This window comes from Pseudophryne corroboree, chromosome 7 (genome assembly GCF_028390025.1).
Source record: "Pseudophryne corroboree isolate aPseCor3 chromosome 7, aPseCor3.hap2, whole genome shotgun sequence".
NCBI classification, from domain to species: Eukaryota; Metazoa; Chordata; class Amphibia; order Anura; family Myobatrachidae; genus Pseudophryne; species Pseudophryne corroboree.
The window spans coordinates 256,129,175-256,145,192 of NC_086450.1; the positions used below are offsets into that span (position 1 = coordinate 256,129,175).

Sequence of the window (16,018 nt, forward strand, 5' to 3'; positions counted from 1 at the left end):
GACGCTAAAGACCTGCGACTCGGTCTGGGCGGTCTGGGCTAATAAGAATCTCTCTCATAAAGAGGCTGATAGTTCCCTAGGGGAGATGTTAAACATATTTTATTCTCGTTTTGATAGCATGCTGTTTCCCCTGTTGATTGGGATGGGAATCTGGAGAATGCTGAGCCCCTGGTACTGGATGAATTGGGTGCTTTGCCAGTTCTAAATCAGGTAAGGCCCCCGGCCCAGATGGAATCCCGGAAAATGTAATTAAGACATGTGCTGAGAAGTTGGCTGGGATCTTTACTATGATTTTTAACCTTTCCCTTGACACTTGTCATGTGCCTAAGTGTTTTAAATCATCTATTATCGTCCCGGTTCCCAAAAATGGTAAGGCCAGTGAGCAAAACGATTACCGTCCAATTGCTCTGACATCTCTTATAATGAAGGCATTTGAAAGATTGGTCATGGGACACACAAAGAAAAATATCCCAGCTAATCTGGATCCTTTCCAGTTTGCATATAAAGCAAATAGGTCGACGGATGACGCTGCTATCACTTTGGTTCATCGTGTGGCTACCCATCTAGAATCCACATGTTCTTCTGCGAGAATTTTGTTCGTGGACTACAGTTCAGCGTTTAATACGGTAATCCCAACATCATTAGTGTCTAAACTATCTCAGTTGGGATTAAATAACCTTGTATGTAGATGGATCTTGGATTTCTTGACAAACAAACCCCAATCTGTTAAATTGCACAATTCTCTGTCTAGTGAGCTTGTAATTAGTACGGGGGTGCCTCAGGGTTGTGTACTGAGTCCCCTGTTGTACTCCCTGTTTACCTATGATTGACTTTCTAAATCGGAGTCAGTTCACATTATTAAATTTGCCGATGATATTGCAGTTGTAGGTTTAATTAGTAAGGACTATGAGTCAGAATATAGATCTGAGGTCGCTAGGTTAGAAGCTTGGAGTCAAACAAATCATTTAATCCTAAATGTAAAAAAAACGAAAGAAATGATTGTAGATTTTAGGAAATCGCATAAGCAGCCCTTTTGTCCTATAGTTGTAAATAACCAGGTAGTGGAGACAGTTGAGTCTTTTAAATTCCTGGGTAATAACATCTCCAATGATCTGTCCTGGGGTACTCATACACTATGTGTTGTTAAAAAAGCCCAACAACGCTTGTTTTTACTGAGGAAAATGCGTATGGCGGGAATACGTAAGGAGATTTTAGTAAATTTTTATTCGGCCATCTTAGAGAGTGTCCTTACATACGGGATTATGGTATGGTTTGGTAACTGTACTGCCGTAGAACGTAAGTCCCTACAGAGAGTGGTTAAAACTGCGAGTAGAGTTATTGGAGTTAGTGTGCCCTGTATTCAGGATATATATGAAAAAAGGCTCCTCACTAAGGCGAGAAGTATTTTGGGAGATCCATCTCATCCTAACGTGGGGATGTTTTCTGTGTTGCCATCTAATAGGCGTTATCGTTCTATTCTCTGTCGGACTAACCGGTTAAGGGGTAGTTTTTTCCCAACAGAGGTAAACATGTTAAACCCGGACAGAACCGAGATAAATTAATAATTGAGAATGTCTTGGTTTCAGGAGTGCTCTTTCTGTTCTTATGGTCTCTGTATATGCTTGCTTTTAGTTTCGTTGATTGTTCATGTATTTTTTTCTTGAACTATTGATGACAATAAAGTATTATTATTATTATTATTAATATCCAGTGTACACAACCGCAGCATCTAAGCTGCGACCGAGCACCCTCGTGGTAGCGTCTGAGCCGGAAGTGAGGTCATTCAGTTCATGAAACGAGAGACACGCGGGAACTGGCCATGAACTCGGAGGAGGGGCGGCCAGAGGAGCATCTGAATCCCCCTGTTGACTTAAACTCCCAGGATCGCGGCCTCTACCTAGTCCTGGCGCCTATGATCCCCGGAGCGTAGTGCTGTCACACTCGAGATGTTAGGCGCATCAACACACTGTTTGTAGTCTTCACCAAATCAGTGTAGCTGTGTCCTGACACCTCTAGTAAGAGGAAGTTCATAGACTCACCGTCTCCCCATGCTCCGGCCACAGCCTGGTTACGTCTGCTGGACCTGCTAGAACATCCGACACAGACGCCCGTCGAGACAGCACTGATACCCGAAGGTAAGCGTTGTTGCGACCCGGTGGGGAGTTGTTGGAGCGACTCTTTCTAATATGCGTTTAAGACGCTGTTAAGAGAAGTCGCTCCAAAAAACATTATAGTAAGTCTATAAAAATAAAGTAATGAAAACTTGAGGCTGCTCTCACAGCAGCCCTGTGACCATGCGGCTTCCTGCCGCACCAAGGAAAAAACTGATCTGACTGAGTCAGTGGGCGGGACTATATAGTGGAGGACCCAATGCATCCTGGGAGGCCAGAAAGCTCGTGACCGTGTTGGTGCCATTTTCGCTGTCGCTCGACAATATCCCAATGTTATCCTGTGGATACCTGTGGACATAAGATAAATCACGTTATCAACGGTAAGTTCTTACCATAACGTTCATATCAGCCAGAAGGGCGCTGTGGATCCATCAATGGAACGCTGATGCCGACTCCAAGAGAGCTATGGAAGCGCTACCCTTCAAAGGTACTGTCTTGTTTGGGGACGGCATGGCTGACCTGGTCTCGACCGCGACTGCGGGTAAGTCCTCTTTTCTTCCTTATGTTCCCACACAACAGAAAAAGGCACCACATCAGTAAATGCAGTCCTTTCGTCACAATAAATACAGGTGTGGAAAAGGTTCGTCCTTCCTCGCTTCATAGGGTAGAGGAAGGGGAAGAAAACCTCCTGCAGGCTCAGGCGCCCAGGACCAAAAGTCCTCCCCAGCTGCTACCAAGTCCACCGCATGACGCTGGAGCTTCCCTGGGGGAGTCCGGACCGGTAGGGGGCCGTCTACGAATATTCAGTCAGGTCTGGATTCAATCAGGCCTGGATCCTTGGGTACTAGAGATCGTGTCTCAGGGATACAAACTGGAGTTTCAGGAGATGCCCCCTCACCAGTTCTTCGTTTCGGCATTACCAGTAGTTCTTCCGGACATGGAGGTGGTGCTAGCAGCGATTCAAAAACTGTGTCTACAGAGGGTCATTATTCCCGTTTCCTCGTCCCAGCGGGGGGAGGGTTTCTACTCGAAACTCTTTGTTGTGCCGAAACCGGACGTTTCGGTCAGACCAATTCTAAATCTAAAATCCCTCAATCCATACTTGAAAGTTTTCAAGTTCAAGATGGAATCCCTTCGAGCGGTGATTGCCAGCCTGGAAGGGGGGGATTTTATGGTGTCAGTCGACATCAAGGATGCCTACTTACATGTCCCGATATATCCTTCACATCAGGCCTTTCTCAGGTTTGCGATACAGGATTCTCATTACCAATTTCAGACGTTGCCGTTTGGGCTTTCCACGGCTCCGAGGATTTTCACCAAAGTCATGGCGGAAATGATGGTTCTCCTTCACAAACAAGGGGTTACAATTATCCCGTACTTGGACGATCTCCTGATAAAGGCGAGGTCCAAGGAACGGTTGCTGAGAAGTGTAGACTTGTCACTGTCTGTTCTGCTACAGCACGGTTGGGTGCTCAATTTTCTAAAATCCCAGTTGATTCCGACAACTCGGCTTCCTTTTCTGGGCATGATTCAGGACACGGAATTACAGAAGGTATTTCTTACAGAAGAAAAGTTATTGGAACTGCAGACGATGGTCAGGGAACTTCTGAGGCCGACGAGTGTGTCGATCCATCAATGTACTCGGGTTCTGGGGCAGATGGTTGCGGCGTACGAAGCTATCCCATTCGGCAGGTTTCACGCCCGGGTGTCTCAGTGGGACTTGCTGAGCAAATGGTCCGGGTCTCACCTGCACATTCACTGGAAGATAAGTTTATCTCCCAGAGCCAGAATTTCTCTCCTGTGGTGGCTACAAGGTCATCACCTCCTAGGGGGACGCCGATTCGGTATCCAGGATTGGGTATTTCTAACAACAGATGCAAGTCTCCGGGGCTGGGGCGCAATCACCCAAGGAAGAAACTTCCAGGGGAAATGGTCGCTTCAGGAAGCCTGTCTCCACATAAATGTTCTCGAGTTAAGAGCCATTTACAACGGCCTGCTGCAAGCAAGAAGCCTTCTTCAGGGTCGACCTGTCCTGGTGCAGTCAGACAACATAACAGCAGTGGCGCATATAAACCATCAAGGCGGAACGAGGAGCAGAGCAGCAAGGACGGAGTCCACAAGAATCCTTCGCTGGGCAGAACAACACGTGTGCGCCCTGTCAGCAGTCTTCCTACCGGGAGTGGACAACTGGGAATACTAGGTGCTGTGGGCCATTTTCTTTCAGGAAATTCTTGTACTATTTTCTTCAGAGCTTACTCCATACTTCGATCCTTTCTGTGACGTGCACACATTATGATTCCTATACATATATAATTATAACAACAATATTTTCACCTGTTATATCTAGAACCATATTTGTTACAATGGCAATCTAGATTCTTACATTTATAATTTTTAATATTCTATATTTTGTTCACCCCACAGTGAATTCATAGCCAATTAATAAAAGTTAAGTTTTAATCAATCCATCAAGAGGAAGGACTTCAAATGGTCCTCCTCTTCATCATTTAATAATCATAATTTACAAAGAGTGCTTCCACACAAGGGTATTTTGTCTTTCTCTTGCTTTCCTCAAGCAGATTTCCTCAGCAGACACGATCTCCATCCGGGAGAGTGGGCCAAGAGGTATTTGCAGAGGTGACAAGACGCTGGGGAATTCCGTTGATCGACATGATGGCGTCTCGTCTCAACAAGAAGCTCCCGAGGATAATCCTGTGGACCCAGCCAGAGAAATCGACATGGCATTGGTTCTTGAACCCAAGAGACAGACGTCCCTCGCCGTATCCTTTATGTAATCTGCAGCATCCTTAATATAACCGAGAGTTAAAAGGACATTATCTTTATCAAGAGTATCCATATCATTAGTTAAATTCTCAGCCCATTTAGCAATAGCACTACTCACCCATACCGACGCCACAGCGGGTCTGAGCAATGCACCCGAATTAGCGAAAATGGACTTCAGAGACGTCTCCAGTTTGCGATCCGCCGGATCTTAGAGAGCTGCCGTGTCAGGAGACGGAAGTGCCAATTTCTTAGACAAACGAGATAGAGCTTTGTAAATATTTGGAGATGCCTCCCATTTTTCCCTGTCATCAGAGGGGAAAGGATACGCCATGTAAATACTCTTGGGAATCTGCCATTTCTTATCCGGCGACTCCCAAGCCTTTTCACGAAGAGTATTCATTTCATGAGAGGGGGGAAACTTCACCTCAGGTTTTTTTCCCTTGAACAAGAAAATCCTTGTTTCCTGTACCACAGGTTCATCAGAAATGTGTAAAACATCTTTTATAGCCACGATCATGTACTGAATACTCTTTAACTAACTGTGGATGTAAAGCTGCCTCAGTGAAATCGACCTCGGAATCAGAGTCCGTGTCGGTATCAGTATCTACCACTTGAGTAAATGGCCTCTTTTGCGACCCGGATGGAGTCTGTACCTGAGACAAAGCCTCTTCCATGGACTTTTTCCACACCTGCGTCTGTGACTCAGACTTATCTAACCTCTTTGATAAGGAAGCTACATTTGAATTTATCGTACTGAGCAATGCTAGCAAATCAGGTGTCGGCTGCGTCGACAGTCCTAACTCTAGCCCCGCATCCGCTCCCCCAATAACCTCCTCCGGTGAATAACCTATAGCCTCAGACATGCCGACACGTAGTACCGACACACCACAACACACAGAACGTCCCAGCAAGGTGACAGGCCCACAATAAAGCCCTGATAGAGGACACAGAGGGAGTATGCCAGCTCACACCCCAGCGCCCATATATCGCAAGAAACGATATATGTACTCAGTGCTGCCTTATGTTAATATTAAGCACCACACTGCGGCCCCCCTCTGAAAATGCCCCCCGTTACTTCGGAGAGAAGCGTGGAGGTCCCGTCAGCGTCTATCCCTCAGCCGCGTGTTGTAGGGAAAATGGCGCCCGTGAGCTGCGGGACGAACCTCCGCCCCCTTCCCGGCGCGCTTCGGCCCACCAATTTTAAATCTGAAAAAAGATGCCGGCGGGGGTCTGTAAACGGTGCAGAGGCACCAAAAATCTTTAAGCCGCCCAACAAACTCCAGTAACATGCTGCGCAGGGCGCCCCCCCAGCGCCCTGCACCCAGTGAAAACCGTTGGTGATGTGTGTGGGAGCATGGAGCACAGCGTTACCGCTGCGCTGTACCTTTACTGAAGTCTTCTGCTGTCCTGAAGTCTTGTGATCTTCTCATACTCACCCGACTTCTGTCTTCTGGCTTCTGTGAGGGGGCGACGGCGTGGCTCCGGGAACAAGCAGCTAGGCGCACCAAGTGATCGAACCCTCTGGAGCTAATGGTGTCCAGTAGCCGAGAAGCAGAGACCTTAACTAAGAAGAAGTAGGTCTGCTTCTCTCCCCTCACTCCCACGCTGCAGGGAGCCTGTAGCCAGCAGGTCTCCCTGAAAATAAAACACCTAACATAAAGTCTTTTCTAGAGAAACTCAGTAGAGCTCCCCTAGTGTGTGTCCAATCACTCCTGGGCACAAAGTCTAACTGACGTCTGGAGGAGGGGCATAGAGGGAGGAGCCAGTTCACACCCAGATTAAGTCTTTTTAGTGTGCCCAAGCTCCTGCGGATCCCGTCTATACCGCATGGTCCTTTTGGAGTCCCCAGCATCCTCTAGGACGTAAGAAAAAAGGTTATTTCTTTATATGCCAGATGTGTAATTGCAAGGTTCATTGACTATGAAACTTTTTATATTCAATGGTGAATGTTCATGTTTTATATTTTTAATATATATCTTTGCACGGCACTTTACAATTATGTAAGTCATAAAAAAAGGCACCATCCAAGCATGTTGCGTTTCAACCAGCAATCAACTTTAAGTTCTTCAGTTTGCATCAGAAACGCTGACTGATTAGTCAAATAAATAATAAAGGAATATGGGCATTGATGTGTATTAAAAAAAAAAAAATGTTCATGTGCACATACTCGGAGCATTTTTTTTTTCAAATGTGCTTTTTTTTAAAAAAACAAAAGGGGAACGTTAACTCTATATATGATGAATGAGCCAATTAATTAACATTTTAAGGTTTAATGCATTAAAATGGGCTGCACACTTCTCAGCCAATCATAACTAGTGTCTTATTTAATTTTATTAAAATAGGTCAAATTGTTCAGTCATGGGGATGTGTGTTCATTTGCTGACTTGCTACATTCAATCAGTGGGAATTACTGCATATCCCCAGTTTTGTTTTAAAATTGAAACCACAGTATTATTAGTTCAAATATTTAAAGCATTCTTTTTCAAAGGTAGACATAGTAATGATGGTACATATTTCAAAAATTTTTATGTTTTATCATCTACATACACCAACCTCCTTATCAAGAGAATTTCCTTAATCCATCATATGCTATATACACCCCATTACAAAGCATGACATGGTGGACAAACATTGCCAGAACCTTCACTCCCATCCAAATATAGAAAATGCTTTGATTATAAAATAAAACTTACCAGTGAGATAATAATCTACCGGCAACACAGGCATAATATGAGGTGTAGCTTGTGTTATAATGAGGTTTATCAGTTGAGGCTTAAAATTCTTTAGCGTAAGCAAAGCTCTTGCAACCAGGCCAGCCATTGAATGTCCAAGGATTACAACACTTTGGGGGGGGAATTCTTGATTCTAAAGAAAATGGAAATATATTTTAATGGTCAGTGCGTAAGGATACAGTCTTAATTTACATCATATTTGTGTTATAGTTAAGTATGCATGATGTTTTCTCTTTTTATTTTAGTAAGGACAACTAGATGAATGTGTATTGCATGTACATGTATAGTTTCCTTTTATTAATCAACTTCTCTGCAATTATAAATAAGTACAGTAGGTATGTTTGCTTTCATTTTTACTGTGAAGACTTACATGAATATATGTGTTTAGTTATTGCTATCACAACTGTATGCTTTTGTGCGAGAAATAATGTGTTTGCACACATTTAACAAAATGTTTCTGTAGTATATATTGTATTATTTCACTGTTAAAAAAGAATGGGGTTTTGGTACTCAATGCTAAATCCTTTCCTCGGAGTCCATAGGGGATACCGGGATGGTGTTCTACAGTATGGTATAGACGGGTTCCGGAGCCAATGCACTTTAAATTTTTAAACTGAGTGTGTGTGCTGGTTCCTCCCCTTCATGCCCCCACCGAGCGAGTGGAATGAGCCATAACAGAAAACAGCGTATTAATGAGGAGGTAGCATAGAAATGGTCTGCATTGAAGCTGGCCAGCAAACCCCATATAGATCAAAGAGGGAGTCCGATATCTTTATGTCAGCCGTTCTCTTAACGTAGATACGGAGTGCTCACACCACATCAAGAGATCTTGGCATAGCTAAGTTATCTGTAATGGCAAGGACCACTAATGACTGGTTAATATGAAAGGACAAAAAGTCCTTAGGTAAAAACTGCTGTCGTGAACGAAGCTCTGCTCTATCCGCATAGAAAATGAAATAAGGGGCCTTGCAGGACGGGTCCATTAGTTCGGAGACTATGTGCTCTAAAGCCAAAGCCAAAAGAGTTAATGTCTTCCATGTCAGAAGTCTTCAACGGTTCAAACAATGAGGACTGTAGAAAATACAAAACCACACTGAGATCCCATGGTGCCGTTGGCGGTACAAATGGAGGCTGAAGACGCAGCACACCCGTGAAGAACGTCTGAACATTCAGGAGAGACGCCAAACGCCTCTGAAAGAACACGGACAAAGCTGAGACCTGAACTTTGAGAGAACCCAGTTAGAGACCGACATCTACACCTGCTTGTAGGAAACGTAACAGGACCCTGCTGGAGCAGATCATCTTGCAGCGGTAGAGGTCATGGATTGTCGACCAAAAGGGAGAGGAGATCGGCGTACCATGCCCCGAGAGGCCAATCTGGGGCAATGAAGATTTCCTGCTCTCACATTTCAAAATCCGTGGAAGCAGTGGGAATGAGGGGAACAGATAAACATTCCGATAATTCCAGGGAGTTGTGAGGGTGTCCACCGCCACTGCCTCCGGGTCTCTTGTTTTAGAGCAGTAACAGTGGAACTTCTTGTTGCGAGATGCCATCAAGTCAATCTGTAGGCAACCCCAGCGGGAGACTACTTGCTGCAATACAAGAGGAAGATCCTGTCTGCTCAAGAAATCTGCCTCCCAGTTGTCTACTCTGGAACTGGGAACCCTGGGTAACTGCTCCCCAACCCCAGAAACTCGCATCCATGGTTAGAATTACCCAGTTGGATATTGTGAATGAGCGTCCCTGCACCAGGTGCGGAGTGTGTTACACAAGAGAAGAGATAGGCGGACTACCTGATGCATGTGCAGGTGTGATCCTGGCCATTTGGCGAGTAGATCCAGCTGAAACGTCGGGAAATTAAGCCTGCCTAACTGAATGGCCTCGAAGGAGGCGACCATCTTTTGCCAGCAAACGTATGCACAGATGGGAATATGTGTGAAAAGTAGATAAAATAAAGTGCACCAGAGGCAGCTCCTTGAACCAAAATGGAAAAAAAGTGCCATCTTACAATTGAAAAAGACTCAAACCATTCACAAATCACCAAATGGGTCCACGGACTCAAAAATGAAAATAGAAATAAAACACAAAACAAAAACAAATACTGTAGTGTAGTATGTTCAAATGTTACAAAGCATTAGTTCAAAATATGACAAGTGGGCCTCGTACCACAATTCTTGGTCTACTGTTAAAGGTAGACAGTGAGCATATCTCAGGAAGCGGGCACACCACAATATGGATATCAACCTTTGAGACTCCTGCTATGGGACGTCCTCTTTCTCAGTGAAGTTGTATATGTGGAGAAAACGGAAATCTTTACATAGTATAACACCGTTTATTTAACACCACAGAATAAATAAAACAAATACAGAGGGGTTTGAGATTGTTTCTCACCATTCAGAATGGTCTACAGTGCAAGTAGACAAATACAGCAAGATCTTAGATAGAAAACCAGGCGTCACCGGAACCAGCTATCAGAGTGGTGGTCCTCTACCGTTCCCTCTGACAAAAAAAAACCTCCTTCCCAAAGCGTTTCAACACCAACTAGTGTTTTTTTTCAAGGCATAAGGAGGATTGTGTCCTATTCCAATATTTATACCCCCATCTATTGATGGTTAGATAAACCTATTTCCAGACATGGATCATCTACGTTATGGGAAACACAATAGTCCCCTCTAATGCATCCCTCCCACAAATGCAAGAAAAAATTACCAAGGTAATAAACCCGGCGCCTCAAAATGTGTTGTTTGACCCAAAGCAGCTGTTTGCAGGGATAGTCAATCCCTGAAAAATGCTAATAGGAAGAGGATATACAGCGCTAAACACTAGATATATATATATAATATAACGTTTTTATTAAACAGAATAAATTTTTGGTTGCAACCACATATATAAAATATATTAAAATAGGTATAATGAATAAAATAGGGCAAACACAGCACAGCATTTGGTTGTGTATATTACCACTATTAGAGGCCAATCACAGTCTCCTGTATAGATCCTTTTGGAAAGAAGTGTGCCACAGTCCAAGGGGTGTATAAAACACTTGTAGAGAAGTATAGTCCATACGAAGTAAATGGAGGACCTTGAAGCTTGATTGTGGACAATTATAGTCCTAGTGAAAGCATGGTCTCATACTCGTCTGTTGGACATCACAAGTTCCCCTTCAGCATAAGGACTTCTAGGCGTATTCCAGAGTGAGGATGTTTGGCTGTAGTGGTGGCCTCTGCAAACCAGGTTTGCAGAGGCCTCCACTACAGCCAAACATCCTCACTCTGCACGAGTTTGAGACCATGCTTTCACTAGGACTATAATTGTCCACAATCAAGCTTCAAGGTCCTCCACAAATGTCTGTTCAATAATTCTTGCCGTCCTCGTTGTTTCTGGACCTCCAACCGGAAATGGTCATACTTGACGCGTCGGAAGACGTTCCTGGCCGCTATCCAAGTTGCCGCGACCGGAAATCGTCATCCGCATTCCATTGTCCTTAGCGGCAACAGATGGACTGAAACCTGATGCGGCTGAAGAACAAGATGAACCAAGGTTTGAACTGTTTTTGCCTTGTTCAGCAGTAGAAAAACACGCTTTGAAAAAGTGTTGAGAATCATGCCCAGAAACTGTAGTTTCTGAGTGGGTTCCAAATGGGATTTCTGTAAGTTCAGAATACACCCATGATGCTTTGTGAGCGTGATGCTTTGAAGCAGCTGTTCCCTGGATGGGGCCTTTATAAGCAAATTGTCTAGATAAGGCACAATGTTCACACCCTGCATCCTGAGTTGTAGGATCATCTTTGCCATGATTTTTGTGAAGACCCTTGGGGCTGACGAAAGACCAAAGGGTAAGGCCTGAAATTGATAGTGGGCTTCCCTGACAGCAAAACAGAAGAAAACCTGGTGTAGAGGCCATATCGGGATATGGTGGTAAGCATCATTGATATACAAGGATACCAAAAACTCCCTTTCCTCCAAGCCCGCAATAACCGCTCTCAGGGATTCCATTTTGAATATAAAAACCCGAAGGTATGGATTCAGAGATTTCAGATTCAGTATAGGTCTGGCCGAACAGTCCGGTTTCGTAAAAACAACAAACAAATTTGAGTAGAAGCCCTTCGTTCTTTGGTGTTGGAACTGGCACAATCACCCTTGCTTCTAGAAGTCTCTGAATGGCTTTCTGCAGAGTTACCTTCTTTTCTGGAAAAGCTGATAAACTGGAGGTGAAAAACCTGTGAGGTGGAAGGAACTCAAATATTTTGTAACTGTTGGCGATTAGATCTGACCCATGCGTCTCTAAACGAGTTTTCTCAGATCTTGCTGTCATTTTGAATACGTGCTCTCACACTGGGCTCCCACAAGTGAGAGGAAGTGTGTCATGCTGCAGTGTTAGGAGTGGGCTTTGGATCCTACTGTGCTGTGGCAGCTACCTGGCATTAAATGACTTCTGGTGCCTCTGGCAACATTACAGGCACCTCTGGGTCTTCCCATAAATTTTGTGGGTCGAAAGGAATGAAAAGACGGTCCCAAATAAGAACGTCTTGGAGGTGGAGCCGCTGAAGGAAGGTAGGTGGACTTACCAGCCGTAGCCTGTGATATAAGTTCCTCATCAAACAAGGCCTGTGCTGTGTAAGGAAGTCCCTCAACACATCGTTTGGACTCTGTGTTCACCATCCACTGACTACGCGCTGAGATCGTCATAGCGGAAATCCTAGATTAAGCAGTCCTCATTCTTTGGAGGCCTCACAGCAATAGGCATCCGACTCCTGTATGTGTTGCGCTAGAGTGATCAGTTCCTCCTGGGACTTATCCTCTTGGATTCTTGTTGCTACATTTAAAGCCCATGTCTCTATGGATTTGTTAACCCAGCATCCACTATCAAGCCGGAAGGCTACTCCCACTGCTGTATATAATGATTTTAGAGTATTCTCTATTTTCATATCAGAAGTTTCCATAAGTGAGTTAGCCCCAGGGACAAGAAGTATGATCTTCTTCGATAAACGAGATACCGAAATGTCCACAGGAGGTAGATTTTCCCAGAGTTTCCTACTATCAGGAGGAAATGGAAAAGAGGTGAAAATTCATTTAGGAATTTTAAATGTCTTGTCTGGGTGCAACCATGCTTCCTGGAAATGACTATCTAATTCCAGTGACAAAGGACAAGTAGAGAAGAGAGAATAGAGAGAAGAATTAGCTTTATTGGCCAGATATACTTGCGTATACTAGGCATTTGTGTTCAGGTTGCTATACAACAGCCAAGTAGGTAACAGATAAGCAGGTGTGGCGGGGAGGGGGAGCAAAGTCATAGGGATAGGTATACCGTAGGGACACAAGTAAGTTACATGTACATCTAGTCAGTCAATGTTCAGGAGTTCAACAGGCGGACCACTTGGGGAAAGAAACTTTTGAGGCTTCTAGGGGACCCGGCTGGGACGGCTTGGTAACGCCTGCCTAAATGAAGCAAGTTAAACATGCTATGGCCGGGTGTAGCTGATCCTTTAATATCTTCGTTGCCCGCTTTTTAGCTCTGGAAAGGCACAGGTCCTGGAGTGCGGGAAGGTCGGACACGATGATCTTCTCTGCGGTTCTGACAACCTTTTGGAGCCTGTATTTGTCCCTTGCGCTGGCGGTGCCGTACCATACCAGTATCAAGGAGCACAGTACCGACTCCACAATCGCGGAGTAGAAGAGAAGCATAAGCTTCTATGCAATGTTGAACGTACTTAGTTGCCTGAGGAAAAACAACCTCTGCTACACTTTCCCGACAATGGTGTCAGTGTTGGACCCCCATTTAAGGTCCCAGGAGATTTTGGTCCCTAGGAACTTGAAGGACTCCACTAGCGATACCACACTGTCAGCAATAGTTAGCGGAAGTGCACTAGCTGACTTCTTCCTGAAGTCCACTATCATCTCGACAGTTTTGAGGGGTTTGAGCTCAAGGTTGTTGTGACTGCACCACTGGGCCAACCGTCTACTTCCTGTCTATAGGCCAATTTGTGCCCGGGCCAAATTGACCCAGTCCTTGATGAGTCCATGGTGGTGTCAACGGCTGCGATCTTTGGAAGTTTAGTGAAAAAGCAGGGCTGCACTGGTGTTTCCTCCTTATCAGAAATCTGTAAAATTTATTTTACAGCTAAAATGAGGGCCTCTACGCCCAAGGAAGGGTTAGTAACGTTCTCAATCTGGACCTCTTCCTCACCCACTTCAAATTTGCCTTCCTCCAGCGGAGGAATATCATCATCTGATGCATCAGACTGTAATACCGCTGAGAGAAGGCGCTTTTTTGATACTACTGGAGGTTGGTGAGAAGGTCCCTGTTTTGCCTGCCCTATGGCTGAAGCAATACTGTCCATGGACTTTTTAAGAGCTTGTGCCCAAACTGGTTCAGGTACCTGTATTGGTTGAGTGTGTAGAGCCTATCTTTTCAGGCAGCAGCCAGTTCTGAAGAGAGATCCGACATCACTCCAGTAAGATTCGACATCCAGTTCGGAGTAGGATCTTGTGCCTTAGTGGCATACTGGGATGCAGAATCATAGACACTGCTCACAATATAGTGAAATTGCTGCAGATGACTGTGTAAACTTGCTACCACAACCCTTGCAAGTGAACAGCGCCTGTGAGCCCTTGGATGCAGTACCTTTGCCTGTCATTCTCAAAGATAGACACACAAAGATACCTCAGTCAGACACAACAATTGAAGTGTATGAAATGAGAGAGCTAAAGCTAGTAAAGAAGGCAGTATATCCCCTAGAACCTGTTAATACAGAGGCTCGGACTATATATATATATATATATATATATATATTTTTTTTTTTTTTTTTTATATTTTTTTATAGGAATGATGTTCCGGTACCTGTGGAATGGGCACCAACTTCTCATCTAGGTGAGAACGGATCCCCCCCTCCAGGCTATCTGTCATGTAGATAGAAACGAAGAAATAAATAAAAATGAAATAAAAACTCTGGAGCCCTTCAGAGTGTGACCGGCTCTGAGGGCACTTTTTCTAAACCTGGTCTGATGGGAGGGGGCATAGAGGGGAGGAGCCAGAACACACACTCAGTTTAAAAATGTACAGATCACCATCCCAGTATCTCCTATGGATGCAAGAGAAATATATATACACACATTCTGCAAATCAAAGACGAATTAGTCATTGTTTATTAAAGTTGTTATACCCGTACATATCAAATACAAAACTTGTGACATCAATCTAGTAAAATTTAGGAACATTGAAAAAAGGTATAATCTTGTCCTTGCTTTATTTTCTTATTATTATTTTTGTCTATTTAACAGATACAGAACTTTAATACACCAGCATAGAATCAAACAACCATACAGATTATGAGAATTTACAAAACATCTAATAAAAGCTTAAAGATGAAAGTAAAGGGATTCGAAAGGAAGAAAAAAAGAGTGACAAAATAGGGGAAAGGTGTGATCGACGCCACAGTGACCAGCTATGAGAATATCAGTAGAATTGAATAATGTTAGCTGGGGATCACAAATGCGAAAATCGCATTCATAGTAGTAAATGTGGGTGAATAGACTAACTTTTGTAAGAATACCCAAGCAAGGAGCCAAATCTGAGTTTAAGGCATTATGCATGTCATGTACAGTAGGTATCATGTTATTTAATCCATGTGTGTGTTAAATCAAAAAGGATGTAAGACCCAAAAGACAAAGAGAGTCACACTGCATCAAGGACATGGTGACAAAGCATTTCCTTTTTTGCGAAAATATGTGAGTACAGTTTAACAAGGTGCCTCTTGCGACAAATCTGCATCTTGCAACAGGTAGCAAAGTATAAATGACAAAGGGACTTTATAAACAGAGCAAGATAGGAGAAAGGCCAGGAGAAATATAGGACCACATCCAAATAGTCAGAAATTATTCCACAGATGTAATAAAATGTAAATCTCTGGCCACATTCCCTAAAATCCCTTTGGAGCACAGAAGCTTCATGATTACTCCCATTATGAAAAAAAAATCTAAATTCTGACACTAAATCTCTCTCAAACTACCATCCCATCTCTCAGCTCCCTTGCCTCTCCAAGCTACTTGAGAGACTTGCCAACACTCGCCTCACACACTCTAAACTCACACTACTTATTGAACCCACTTCAGTCAGGCTTTCTTTCCCAACACTCCACAGAGATAGCACTGATTAGTAATGAATGATCTGGTCACTGTGAAGTCTAAAGGCCATTACACACTTCTTATTCTTTTAGATCTCTCTGCTGCTTTTGACACTGTTGACCCTTCTCTTCTCATACAAACACTACAATTTCTGTAACTTCAAGACACAGCCCTTTCTTGGTTCCTAGACTACCTATATATTCACTCCTTCAGGAATCTACCTCCTCTTCGCTGCCTATTTCAGTTGGAGTACAGCAATTGTCAAAG

The 16,018-nt window shown here is 43.9% G+C and overlaps 1 protein-coding gene across 3 annotated transcripts in view; it reads right to left on the reverse strand.

Annotated features, from left to right (window-relative positions):
- Window positions 1–16,018, reverse strand: part of PGAP1 (post-GPI attachment to proteins inositol deacylase 1) — a 1,346,394-nt gene that overhangs the window by 1,029,535 nt on the left and 300,841 nt on the right. For all 3 annotated transcript variants that reach the window (XM_063934105.1, XM_063934104.1, XM_063934106.1), the window contains one exon: window positions 7,589–7,760. In XM_063934105.1, coding sequence (XP_063790175.1) covers window positions 7,589–7,760 — 172 coding nt within the window. The remainder of the gene's footprint in view (window positions 1–7,588; window positions 7,761–16,018) is intronic.